General features: G+C 33.1%; 1 protein-coding gene across 1 annotated transcript in view; it reads right to left on the bottom strand.

Annotated features, from left to right (window-relative positions):
- Positions 1-987: 987 nt before the first annotated feature.
- Positions 988-14,225, bottom strand: part of kntc1 (kinetochore associated 1) — an 81,054-nt gene continuing 67,816 nt past the window's right edge. Inside the window, exons 52-60 of the mRNA XM_056458763.1 lie at positions 14,020-14,115; positions 12,150-12,206; positions 9,981-10,035; positions 9,788-9,851; positions 8,448-8,577; positions 4,509-4,598; positions 4,235-4,389; positions 1,484-1,586; positions 988-1,358 (exon numbers count right to left, since the gene is read on the bottom strand). Of these exons, the coding sequence (XP_056314738.1) occupies positions 1,308-1,358; positions 1,484-1,586; positions 4,235-4,389; positions 4,509-4,598; positions 8,448-8,577; positions 9,788-9,851; positions 9,981-10,035; positions 12,150-12,206; positions 14,020-14,115 (801 nt within the window). The 3' untranslated portion in view covers positions 988-1,307. The remainder of the gene's footprint in view (positions 1,359-1,483; positions 1,587-4,234; positions 4,390-4,508; positions 4,599-8,447; positions 8,578-9,787; positions 9,852-9,980; positions 10,036-12,149; positions 12,207-14,019; positions 14,116-14,225) is intronic.

Genomic DNA, 14,225 nt, shown 5'->3' with positions numbered 1-14,225 from the left:
AAACTAGCCCAATGGCCAATCAAAAATATACAAACTAGCCCAATGGCCAGCCAAAAATATACAAACTAGCCCAATGGCCAATCAAAAATATACAAACTAGCCCAATGGCCAGCCAAAAATATATCAAAACTAGCCCAATGGCCAGCCAAAAATATACCAAAACTAGCCCAATGGCCAGCCAAAAATATATCAAAACTAGCCCAATGGCCAGCCAAAAATATACCAAAACTAGCCCAATGGCCAGCCAAAAATATATCAAAACTAGCCCAATGGCCAGCCAAAAATATACAAACTAGCCCAATGGCCAGCCAAAAATATACCAAAACTAGCCCAATGGCCAGCCAAAAATATATCAAAACTAGCCCAATGGCCAGCCAAAAATATACAAACTAGCCCAATGGCCAGCCAAAAATATACCAAAACTAGCCCAATGGCCAGCCAAAAATATATCAAAACTAGCCCAATGGCCAGCCAAAAATATACCAAAACTAGCCCAATGGCCAGTCGAAAACACACTAAAACTAGCCCAATGGCCAGTCAAAAACACACTAAAACTAGCCCAATGGCCAGAAGGATTTCCGATAAGATTTCACTGTGTATGCCATCTTGTGATGAGGAAATTCATTCGGCCCGCAAACTCTCAAAATGCATTATGGGTATTTTCCCGCTATCGAGTGTACATGGGTTGTACACCCGTTACTGCAGTGCAGATCTGAAAACTAAAATATCAGAAAAAAAAATACAGGTAATCTGAGAGCAATTGACATTTCAGAATATGTCAATGTACTGGCGAAGTTTTAGAAATCTTTTATTAGTTTTCTTACAGTCAAAAAATATTTTTGCTGCTTGTTCAAACTTATTTAAAATGAGCTGAAACATTTTAATTCTTGAGTTTTTTTTGGGACAACTTAATTGTTTTATATTTAATCTACTTTAGTAAAATCTAATTTGTAAAAAAAAATTAGGTTAACTTAATGAATTTGTGTTGGGACGACATGAAGGAATTGTGTGGAACACAGCATTTTTACTAAAATGAAAAGAGAGTTACGACAATGCAAGACAAATTGTTTACAAAAATGTTCATATTATTGAAAGCAAAATTAGTTAATTTTATTTAGAAAGCAGATAAGTGCCAACATTTACAATTGTGTTTAAATCCACAAAACATAAGTTCTGGAATATTGTCAATAATGGTAATAATATTCAATGTAAAATAACACATAACATTTGTGGAACTGCACTAAGTGAAAATACTACAAAACTGGCCAAAGATTACAAAACATTTTTAGAAAAAAAACTTGATAATCTTAGGTCACTGTTTGTGTACCCTTGGATTCTAGCACCTTTTCCAAAAAATCCTGTCAAAAAAAGAAAACATTTTTTTAATCTACAGCATCAATAAAACATTCTTTTCAAATAATTATCAAATTCAAACACACACATCCAGTCATTTAAATAAAAAGTCAACTTTAGGATGAGTTACCCTGACAGGATCAGAGAAAGGGTCGCTCGCAGGTGCTGTTTTCCCTCCTTTCAGATCTCGGTATTGCAGATATTCATTAGCAAAGGAAATGGCCTCATCTTCACTATTTAGAGAGAAATAAAATCTAAATTAATTCAATTTTTTGCTAGAAACAGGAATAAAATTCACCACAGGGTTACAGCATGGGAGTGGGGGGGGAATTCACACAAACAGCAGCAGCGTTGAAGTATGTGAATGGCATCTGGCACACTCACTTTTATAAAGTAGTACTGAATGCCAATTCATTCTCACACAACCACACACACTATAAACAGTAAGAATTTTTATTTTTTTAAAGTCTATTTGGTTTTCTTTTCATAAACCAGCATTTATTGCAGGGTTTCTCAATGTCTACATTAAAAGGTCTAAATCTGAATTCTATTAAGGTCAAAGGTCAGGAACAATTGAGTTTTTTTTAAATAAACATCCATAACATGCATCAGAAGTCAACACTATATATTTTTCTTTAATTAAAGTGGCATTTGCATTCAAAACACATTAAATACAATGCAAATGCGGTAAAACCACTAATGTAAGAGCATTTTTGTACAAAACACAACAAAAGGTAGGCCAAAAAAAATTGTATATGGATGCAACCATGATGATGCAGCTGATAGCATATCTCAATGTCAGACATAATGCCCTCAATGGAGCTTGTGACGTCACTGTGAGGGATGAGGTTATGTGTGCGCATTAAAAAGCATTGCATGCAGCTCAGAATTGCACCAGGTCTGCATCCAGAGCTCTCTCTCTGTAAAAAAAGGCGAAAAACACAAAAAGTGTGCGGATGCTACCATTCAGAATGTCCGTGTTTTGTTTCACATTTCCACTCTTTACAACTCAATTGTCTCATTACAAATTAAGCAGAATGACTTTGTGCTGGCTTGTGGCAAAATAAATGCATACTTATGAGTCCATTCAGCTTTAAACTGTCTATTCTCTTCATCAAGTTTTCTTTTCCATGACACAGACATCGTCATCCATTCTAATGATCGCTTTGCTGCGGTGCGTTAAAGCAGGTGCGCTGATTTAGCCCACTCCCTACTTTGAGAAGCCCTGATTTATTGCATCCAAAGTACATGGATGACCCCCCTTCCCCCCGTACAATTTAAAATATTGTTCCCATTTTAAAAAAATTTATGTTTTCTAAGTGAATGTATTTAGAAATGTAATTTATTCCTGTGATTTTAAAGCTGAATTTGTAGCATCACTCCAGTGAAATGATTCAGAAATCATTCTAATATTCTGATTTGCAACTCAATTTTTTTATTATTATGCTAAAAACAGCAGAATAGCTTATTTTTCCGGTTCTTTGATGAAGTATAGAAGAAGTACAGAAGAACAGCATGCATCTAAACTATTGATCAATATACAGATTCCTAATAAGTTTTCATTTCTATAAGATCTTTACCAAATTTTTTTTTAAAGTAAATACAGACTTCCATTTGACAGGTACTGTAGTGTGTTTATATGCATGTATGTATACACTCACACACACCCCACACCATTTTATATCAGTAAAATGTTTATTGTTGCTTAAAGAAGTCTCTTCTGTTCATCAAGCCTGCTTTTATTGCATCCATTCATTCATTCATTCATTTTCTTTTCGGCTTAGTCCCTTTATTAATCCGGGGTCGCCACAGCGGAATGAACCGCCAACTTATCCAGCATTTGTTTTATGCAGCGGATGCCCCTTCAGCTGCAAGCCATCACTGGTAAACACTCACACGCTCTCATTCACACACACTACGGACAATTTAGCCTACCCAATTCACCTATACCACATGTCTTTGGACTGTGTGGGAAACCGGAGCACCCACGCGAACGCAGGGAGAACATGCAATCTCCACACAGAAACGCCAACTGACCCAGCCGAGAGTCGAACCAGCGACCTTCTTGCTGTGAGGCGACAGCACTACTTACTGCGTCACTGCGTCGCCTTATTGCATACAAAATACATTTAAAGTGTCTTTAAAACAAAAACTGTACCATTTTCATATATTGTTACCATTTAAAAAAGTGTTTTCTATTTATTTCTATATATTTTGAAATGTAATTTATTCCTGTGATTTTAAAGCTGAATTTTTTAGCATTACTCCAGTAAAATGACTCAAAAATCGTTGTAATATTCTGATTTGTAACACCCATTTTTTATTATTACACTGAAAAAGGCAGAGTAGAATTTTTTTCAGTTTCTTTGATGGAGAAAAAAGTGCAGTAGGAGAGCGTTTATCTGAAATAGAAATTTTTGTGACATTATAAAATGTCTTTTTCATATTTTGATCAATAAACTGCATCCAAATAAATGTAATAATTTCTATAAGACCAAAAAAAATTGTAAAAATAAATACATAAATGCTGACTTCAATCTTTTGACAGACAGTGTGTGTCTGCATTATATATATGTGCAAGTGAAAAGATTGGAGTCAGCATTTATGTATTTATTTGTACAATTTTTTGGTCTTATAGAAATGAACATATTTATTAGATGCTTTAGATTGATCAAAAGATGAAAGACATGTACACAAAGTTCTACACACTTTGAGGAAAAGAAATTTGATCCATTTTGGATGTACTTAAAAAAAGTGGAACAAGCCCTGTGAATGTACTTCATATAAAGAGAGCACTATATGCAACACAAATGCAGTTTAATTAAATGCATGTGTATGCGTTTCACATTATTTATAAAAATTTAATGTAGGACCAACTAACCTTTTTTGCTCTACAAGGCAGTTCAGCAGCTCCTGAATGGCTTCAGAATGACCCTTCAAGATCAAGTGCCTCTTCAAATAAGTAAAGTGTTTGGTCTTCAGCAATGTCTGGGATTTGCCGTTTCGACAAAGAAATGCAAACACTGTCTCTCTAATCTGCAGATAAAAGAACAGAAAAATAAACCCATGCATGCATAACATTAATAGTACGCAGTTTTAAATGACTAGAGTATAATGTAGAGAATAGATTTTTTTGAACAGAATAATAGGGTAACCTGTGAAGGAATGCCGGCTAACTCTCCGGTAGCCATGCTTTCCTCTGTTTGATCCAAAATAAGAGTAGGATTACAGGACAACAGGAAGCTCTGATTTAGAAAACATACAGAATATTATTTTACTATCGTACAAACTGAACAAAAATAGAAAGTATTAAGGTCACAGATCAGTGAAAAGGGAGAATTTAGAGAAACCCCGAACAAAAATACAACTAAACATAACCCTTAAAGCAAGATTTCGGATTTTTGTAGAATTAAACAAAATAATAATACATTTTATTTATATAAATAAATATATATGTGAGCCTAGATTAATTTTTTAAATCTAGATTAATTTTACTGTAATCTTGGAATTAATCTAGATTAAAATGGCTCATTTGAATTCTGGCGAAGGCATTCAGAATATGTGTGCTACCCAAATAATGACTAAAAATAAGTCTTTGAGAACGGGTTTCTCAAGCAAGGTGCCGCATTAGACCAGGGGCTCATCTCCGGTTTACAAAATGCATCACAAACTGCTTAAAAAACTGCTCTACTATGATAATAGGTGATGAAAATAAATGATGTTCAATAAGATGTACTTGTGTTTACTAATTGTTTATTCAGTTCAACATGAATTATGAACTGTAGGCCTACATAAGCTCCAAACAGCTAATTTTTTTATTTATTTATTTTTTACCTTAATCCGACTTAAGTCATAACTGAACTAAACAGAAATGAAATTAAGACATGGAGTATGCATATAGTAGTGGCATTATTGAAGTAAACACAGCAATCAAACTATTACCGTCATGTAGTACTTTTCGCCATATTTTCCGGCAAAATCCACACACGCGGTTGTCAGTAAAGGACCGCACACACGCGCACACACACACACACACACACACACACACACACATCGCGAAATGCGGAAGTTTTTTTTCTTTACATTCGGTGTGCGTTATTAAAGTCCATAACACTCTCACCAGTCCTTTCTCCTTATTTGCGTCTAATAACCCAGTTTGTCATGGGGGCATGAATGAAATATTCACGAGTGAATGTGAAACTTATGAACTGCAGTTAAAGTCACCCAAAATTACAGGTAAATTTTGTATGCAAACACCTTAGTTATATTATTGTCTATTAATGCAAATAACTAGATTACAGACGTCCATGTGAATGTCTTCCAAGTAAGTGAAAGATCCAGAAGGGCATCCTGCTGATTTGATTCAGAACGGCACTTGTTTGTCAGACGGCTCATCGGTCAGGTATAAATTCGTGCTAAAATATCAAGGTGAAAGTCATCATAGCTTGTGTAGAATATACCCAGCTCCCAACCCAACTTTGAAAATAGATTAACGGCGATATTTATCCAGCGATTAGAGTCTCGGTTAACACAGCACGTTAACGGATGCCCTTCCAGCTGCAACATCACTGGGAAACATCCATACACACTCATTCATGCACATACACTACGGCCAATTTAGCTTACCCAATTCACCTATAGCACATGTCTTTGAACTTGTGGGGAAACCGAAGCACCCGAAGGAAACCCACGCGAACACGGGGAGAACATGTAAACTCCACACAGAAACGCCAACTGACCCAGCCGAGGTATATATATACGCAGTGGGTAGGTTATAGAGACCAAAACAATAACAGAAAACCACATTTTCAAAGGAGAATAACTGGCGGTATCATTTGTTTTTTTCAGACGAACCAATATGTTCACTTACGCAGTTCCAAACTTGTATGTTTTTTTTTTCCAGCGAACACAAAAGAAGATATTTTGAAGAATGTTGGGGGGAAAAACGTTTTTCAAAATATCTTCTTTTGTATTCAATGGAAGAAAGAAACTCAAACTATTGTTTAATCAACTGAAGGGTGAGTAAATGATGATAGAAGTTTCATTCTAGGGTGAACTATCCTTGTTGACCAATTAATAAGGATAAGATCTTAATCGGCTGGAGTAACCCTCCCTCTGGCATAGGCTCAAAATGACTTATTTTCACTAATTAGCATGGGCTTTTAACAGCCAGTTAGCCTGTACCAGCAAATCATTTGGGCTCTCTTGATCTGGAGTATGATTGTGTCACGGCTCACATTAAGGTAGGTGGATGCATTTAATCACATTGGATAAATCGGTTATTCCAAACTAAATCTCCACAAGGAATTTTCTATTCTACTGGTGTGGACAGAAGCACATTGCTTGGCTCATAATTTGTAGCTGCCACGCCTCATAAGTTAATGCTTACAATTACTTTTGGTAAAGATTATTGAAGGCTGAACACTGACTATATAGAATCTTGATACTTTTTTTGACCTTGATTCTAATTTAAGGGAAATGCATTCTTCAGATGATCTCCTTTAGTGATTTCTAACTGATTTCTAATCGGATTGATTCAGAATATGTAAACATATCAAAAGCATACATCAAACATCATAAAAGCATAGATTTTTTTAAAATGTGCTAAACTAATATAACAAATCGCAGGCAAATCAAATAAGAGAATCCCTCTCGCACTTAATCGAATACTTTAGTCAAATAACTAGGTTGTAATTAATACTATAGTATAAATCATCAACATGACAGATGGATATTAACCCTTGTGTGCTGTTGGGGATGCTTTAATCCACTCTGGGGTTATTTTGAGTCTTAATTTGGCCACAAATTTCTGTTTCAGCAAATGGAATAATTCTTGGTGATAAATATATTAAATATATATATATATATATATACAGTATATATATATATATATATATATATATATATATATATATATATATATATATATATATATATATATATATATATATATATATGTGATATTTTGACACATATTTTGGGAAAATGCTTTGAACTGTTTCAAAAACTTAGTAAATTTAGTATCCTTTCATTATGTTGGTGGCTGTTTTTGCCCAATTCCAATGACATGTTTGGATTGCAAAACCTTGACAGCATTTAATCTCGCATTCTTGATTGTTGATGGTTTTCCCTGTTGGGAAGAGGTACAATCTCTTTGTACGCGCACTTGCATTGCTTAATTCTTTGCCTGGTGTGTTGATCTTTTGCGTAGCATATTTCAATAAGTAGTGATTCGCACTTAAATAATTTTGCTTTAACGTTTTTGTATTTTACGTTCTTCAGGACGCCTTCCTCAGTGTGTAAAACTATTTACTCCCTCCTTTTAGGTCATCGATCATATTTACATCATCAATTAATGAATTTACAATCATTGAAAACATGGTCATATTACTTCCAAAATAAGTGTAGATCACTATTCCTTGAGATGACATTAATTTTTAACAATGGCATCTCTATACAGTTTTGAGGTCAAATAATCAAATCGCTTTAATGTATTGACTTAATACATCATCATTAAAACGACTGGATTATTTGACCTTAAATCTGTGTATAGAGATTCCATTATTAATGAGATCATAGCCAGTCATTAAATCGACTCACTTTATAATAAGGTTTCATTAGCTAATGCTAGTTAATGTATTAAATAACATGAACTAAGTATGAACAATACTTGTACACCATTTATTAATCATAGTTCAACATTTACTAATGCCTTATTAAAATCCACATTCATGCTTGTTAGCATTAGTTGATGCACCGTGAGTTAGCGTAAACTATGTACAACCTACTATGTACAACTCAGTAAATGCATTAACTGACACAACCTTATATTGTGATACTATTTAATTAATGGTTAAATCTGTTCAGTCTTTTGTTTATTGTTAATACTTTCATTTATTTGTTCTATATTTCTTATTGCTGTTGGTATCTAAGAGCTACCAAACTAATTTCGGTGTACAATACGACAATGCCTATAAGTTCTTAATCTAATTCCTCTTGTAAAGTGTAACCCATTAAATATGTTTAGATTGTAACCACAGACTGTATTAGTATTGGTCCCTCATCTTCCCTTAATTGAATGTATGTGAACCTACTTGAATCTGGGGTTCCTTCTTTTTGAGACAAGGTATGAGCAAAAGTGTCCCCAAAGAAAAGGCCTGCAGGCTGAACTGAGAAAACCGCTTGGCAATGGCAACCAGGTCCAAAGTGAATAAAAATGGGCATCTTAAAAAAACACACACACACACACACACACACACACACAACAACAAAGAAACATAAATAGAGATCCGAATACATGAACAGTAATAATAGAAGAGCTAAATTGAAGCTAATGACAGATAAAAAAAAATTACTATGATTTTGGAGAATGTTGGAAACCAGCAGCCATTGACTTCCATAGTATTTTTGGTTGCTACTATAGATGTCGATGACTGCTGGTTTCCAACATTCTTCAGAATATCTTGTTTTGTGTTCAACAGAAGAAAGAAACTCAACAGTTTAGAACCACTCAATTTGAGAAAATGGCAAGGGAATTTTAATTTGTGTAAAATGTTCCTTCAGTCGACATGGTGGCGCAGTGGGTAGTGCTGTCGCCTCACAGCAAGAAGGTCGCTGGTTCGAGCCTCCGCTTGGGTCAGTTGGCATTTCAGTGTGGAGTTTGCATGTTCTCCCCATGTTTGTGCTTTGGTTTCCCCCACAAGTCCAAAGACGTGGTACAGGTGAATTAAGTAAACTAAATTGTCCGTAGCGTATGAATGTGAATGAGTGTGTATGGATGTTTCCCAGTGATGGGTTGCAGCTGGAAGAGCATCCGCTGTGTAAAACATATGCTGGATAAATTGGTGGTTCATTCAACTGTGGCGACCCCAGATTAATAAAGGGACTAAGCTGAAAAGAAAATGAATGAATGAATGACTCTTTAGTCTTATAGACATCGATCTTGATTATTACAAAATAAATAATACACTTTGCCGGGGGATTTTTCTATGGGTTAGATATTGACCATGAGTAAATCAAGAGTTAAAGGCACAGCTAAATAGACAACTTCATTGATTGATCATCTTATCAAAATCAAAATAAATATATTCAAAAGCTGTCATTCAGTAGATTATAAGAGTACATTTGATTTTTATTAGTGATTTGCATTGTTTTGCTATGTTAGACCTTTAAAAAAAAATCTAAAGAAAAAAAAAGCTAAAATAAGATTGGTCTTCATTGAATGCTAAGGATGTTTTGTTGTCTCATTTAGACAATGGTAATCATTTTATATTTACACCAAAGAATACACAAATCTTTTGTAGTTAAATGTCATTTAAAATCAGTGTAAGTTGCATAATTGTATGTATATACGCAAGATCACAAATACATTTACAATATATCAGCCCCACACTTTTCTCATGATTAAAAGTAGTAAAAAAATACATCAACTTACTTAAGAAGCAGGACAAATGTCTTATACATAACGATGTGTTGTTGAGGGCTGAGAGGAAGAGAGGCTGTGAAATGATAATCAAGGCAAACAGTGAAAAGTACATAAAGGTAACAAAATTGTAGATTAAATGATGAAATTAAATGAAATGTTTGCGCAACATTAATTACACATTTCTAAGTATCTTCTTTTTTACCTGTCAAAAAAGGGGCTTGAATCACACTCCGCCAAATTCTGGAAAGACTTTGTCCCTACGGGAATAAAATATTATATATATATATATATATATATATATATATATATATATATATATATATATATATATATATATATATATATATATATATATATATATATATATATATATATATATATATATATATATATATATATATAAATAAATAATATAAAATACTAAATGAAATAATTCATATAAGATTTATTATGTTATACTGCCTCTATTGATTACTACTGTTTCAAATTCAATTAAAATCAGTTCAAATCAAGTGGTTGTAAAGTACCTTTCATTATACGTGTCATTTCAAAGCTGCTTTACTGAATCAAAATGATTTATAAAAAAAAAATGAAATAAAAAAACATTTAAAAAAAAAGACTAAACAAAAAAAATTCAGAATTTTTGTGACCCACAATGCTAGAAAACATGCAATGAGACAAAATAACAATTATGGCTATGATATTGGCATCCCCTCCACCCTTTTTTGTACATGTTTTGGTTTAGTTTATTTACTAACTAATAAACATTACTTACATTTAGTATTTAATGTGCATATACATTTATTTGACGTTATTTATTTATTGTTAATTTATTTTGTATTGTTTTGTTTTTATGTCAAAGCTGTATTTGATATTCATCTGCATTATTTGCGAAAAATAAAAAAATTCAAATTCAATTTTTTGTTTTGTATATAGTGACGGGGTGAAAAATCACACGACCAGAGAAATCAAGTTTTTATATATATATATATATATATATATATATATATATATATATATATATATATATATATATATATATATATATATATATAAATTAATTAATTAATTTTTTTAACAGATCCTACAAAGGTTGACAAAAAATGAAAAGTTGCTGTTTTCCAGGCCCGAAATGGCTAGGAACTACACTCTCATATCGACATAGCTGGTTAAACTTAGAGCAAAGTGAATGGGAGAGAACAAAATGTTTTTTTTTTCAACTCTATTTGCTGAAATAAAAGGAAAAACTGAACGATGGTTTGGTGCTATCTACATTTTCAGAAAAAAGGAAAAAAATTGTGTGAGATTAACAACGATAGCCAGAAGAGAGAACCATGTCAAATTTACTCTCAGCTCCATAGGCGCTGCATTACAAACACCTCGCATAAGCCGTAATTCGTTTTTTGTACACAAAGATGATATAATACATACATAAATGCATATAAACGTTCATACAATTAAAAAAAATCTAAACATTAAAAACCTTTAAGGATTTAAGATTATGATGACAGTTAAACGCGTCATAACAGGCTTGTAAAAAGGGTCCACTGGTTGCAGGGGATAAATGATCTATGCTTAGCTAAACCAAGATAAAAGTTCTCCCGCCAGACCCAGAGATCGGCTGAATAGATTTAAAAATGAAAAATCTCAATAGTATAACTCTAGGGGAATCCTAAATTGAGCCTACTTTCAAAAAATGTAGAGCATTCCTTTAAAGACATATCTCTCTAGCCAAGCTTTGACATAATGCATCTAATGTCTTCATACTACAGGCCTAACCTTTAACAGGCATTGGTACCAGGCATGGCTGACCTTTTGAGCATACAGTAGATCATCATTAAAACAAAAAACTGAAAAGAGTGGTGTCAGAAACATAATTGTAACTAAAAATAATTATCAAAGGGTTAAAGCAGACTAATGTTTAAGTAGACAAAATGCTTGAACTATTATAAGCCAATTTTTCTCCACATGCTTTCTGTTTTTACATCCAAAACACATCCTGAGGTAACTGTAGCTGCAAGATGAACATTTCTTTGACATATCAACCTCATTTTAAAAAATTATTGTTTAGTGATAAAAATGATAAAAACTACTTTTGTAAAATGAGCTGAATCAACACAATGCTTGAGGTTTTCTTAAGGACAACTTAATATTTTAAGTTCAATACACTTAAATTTGCAAAAACAATTCAGTTAAACTGTGTGAAATCCAGCATTATTCCTGATAACCACATTACATTAAGTGCAAAATTTCATTCTGTGAGGCTTCTTTGAAATAATATGCATCATGAAAAAGACCATTTTACAGCCTTTTACGGTGGCTGAAAAAGTAGTATATATAGAAAAGCAGTATATAAATAAAATATGATCACCTCTAAAAGGCTGGGCACAGCAATGAGAGCTTCAAGAACCTTCTGCAAGTAGCTTGTCTACAACAGAAAATGAAAAAACATTTAAGTTAGCAACTCATACATTACAAGAAATGCTGTAATGTTCAGCCTCTGTTTTATATATTTGATTTGATTTTAAAGTATATCCAGTTGAAGTCAGAATTATTAGCCCTTTTCTTTTTCAGATATTTCCCAAATGACGTTTAACAAGGAATTTTTCACCACATTTCCTATAATATTTTTTCTTCTGGAGAAAGCCTTGGTAACACTTTAAATCAGGAGTGCCCAAACTTTTTGTATAAAGGGCCAAAAACCAAATATCATTGATAGCCATGAGCCAAAGACAAATATACCAAACTAATTTACATTAAAATTGCCATGGGTAATTTCCTAATTCCTTTCATAATATAAAAAAAATAGAAAGCATTACTTTGAATCTCATTACCTAATGCAGTATAACTTTTTAAATGATAACCTTTTTCAATAGAAACATAAACAATCACATGTATAACACAGTGGAGTTCAATGCTGAATACACCAGTCAAGCACAATCTGCCTTTGCCTCGATTTTCACACTAAAGTCTCTCCATTGTCCTCTATTCGTTGTATGTACATTTTAAACTAAATCTGACTAATTTACACCATTTATATTGAAACATTTAATGTCAGATAGCTTTTTTTGTAGCTTAACAATAAAACAAATAAATATAAGGTTACATTCAATTTGAAATGACAATCTCTAAACCATTCTCAGATGGCATGGGGGGTCAAATCAAAGGTTACCATGGGCCAACTTTGGCCCGCAGGCCCTAGTTTGGGCAACTCTGCTTTAAATGAATGATCCATTAGTTAATGCTAATTAATGTATTTACGAACATGAACAAACTATTAGTAATACATTTATTACTGTATTTATTCATCTTAATTAACATTAACTAATGTTATTTAAGTTAAATAGCGTTAGCCCATGTTAACTCGTGGTGCATTAACTAATGTTAACAAGCACAAATATGGATTTTAATAATGCATTAGTTAACGTTAAACTGTGATTAATAAATGCTTTACAAGTTTATTCATACTTAGTTATTGATAGTAAATATATTAACTAATGGACCATTATTCTAAAGTGTTACCAAATCGTATTGGTTTTATTTTGGCTAGAATAAAAGCAGTTTTTAAAGGAGAACAATATTATTAGCCTTTTTTTTCAATTGGCTACAGAATTGTCGCAAGGTTTCCTCTACATTCATTCATCCACACCAAAATTCATGGCTATATTACAGCTTATTATAAAAAAGCCATGGCTACATTACAGCTTCTCATTCAAAACCTTCAGTTATTGCTAATTTTTTTAATAGTGGGTTATAATCGCACCAAAACATGTTAAAAGGTAAGTGAATTATAACAGAGCAAACTTTTCGGTAATCGTAGTACTGCTGTGTGTTATTTGTTTAACCCTTTAAGGTTACATGCTGAGTGACTGACAGTCTGACAGGGCCACGCAATGTGTGAGGCCAGCAAACACGACGTAACTTACAGTTATGATGAACAGTTTTCCACAATTATATTTATTTATAGATAAAGGTCTATGCTCTGCATAAGTACTTTATCTTGCTGGAGTTTATGGCCATTTCACTTTACTTCAGGACGCATTAATGCCATTTTGTAGGTCTATTAGAGACATTCATAAATATTCCTAGCAAATCTAATAAATGTTGGAGACATACTCATTACATAAACGCACGAAATCACACTTCAGCAGCGTTTAAGAAAATTTTCATCACACTTTCAATATGCACAATTACTCAAAAAAGACAAGGATAGTAGTAATAGTAATAAGCAGATGACTTACCATATTGAAGGATATAAGTTTTTGCAGGACACTGTTCCACAGCTGCAAGTCATAAACTTCATACTCCAAACAAAGATCTGCCACAAGACGGACAGCCTGAAATAAAACAGCCACAGGATGATACAGTATGTACATTTAGCCAGTTTAGCCAATCACTGTGATTATTCTGAAATATCCTCATGCAAACATTGTCTTTGTGCAATTGA

Source organism: Danio aesculapii, chromosome 5 (assembly GCF_903798145.1).
Source record: "Danio aesculapii chromosome 5, fDanAes4.1, whole genome shotgun sequence".
Classification (NCBI taxonomy): domain Eukaryota; kingdom Metazoa; phylum Chordata; class Actinopteri; order Cypriniformes; family Danionidae; genus Danio; species Danio aesculapii.
This window is presented reverse-complemented; position numbering and strand designations above follow the sequence as displayed.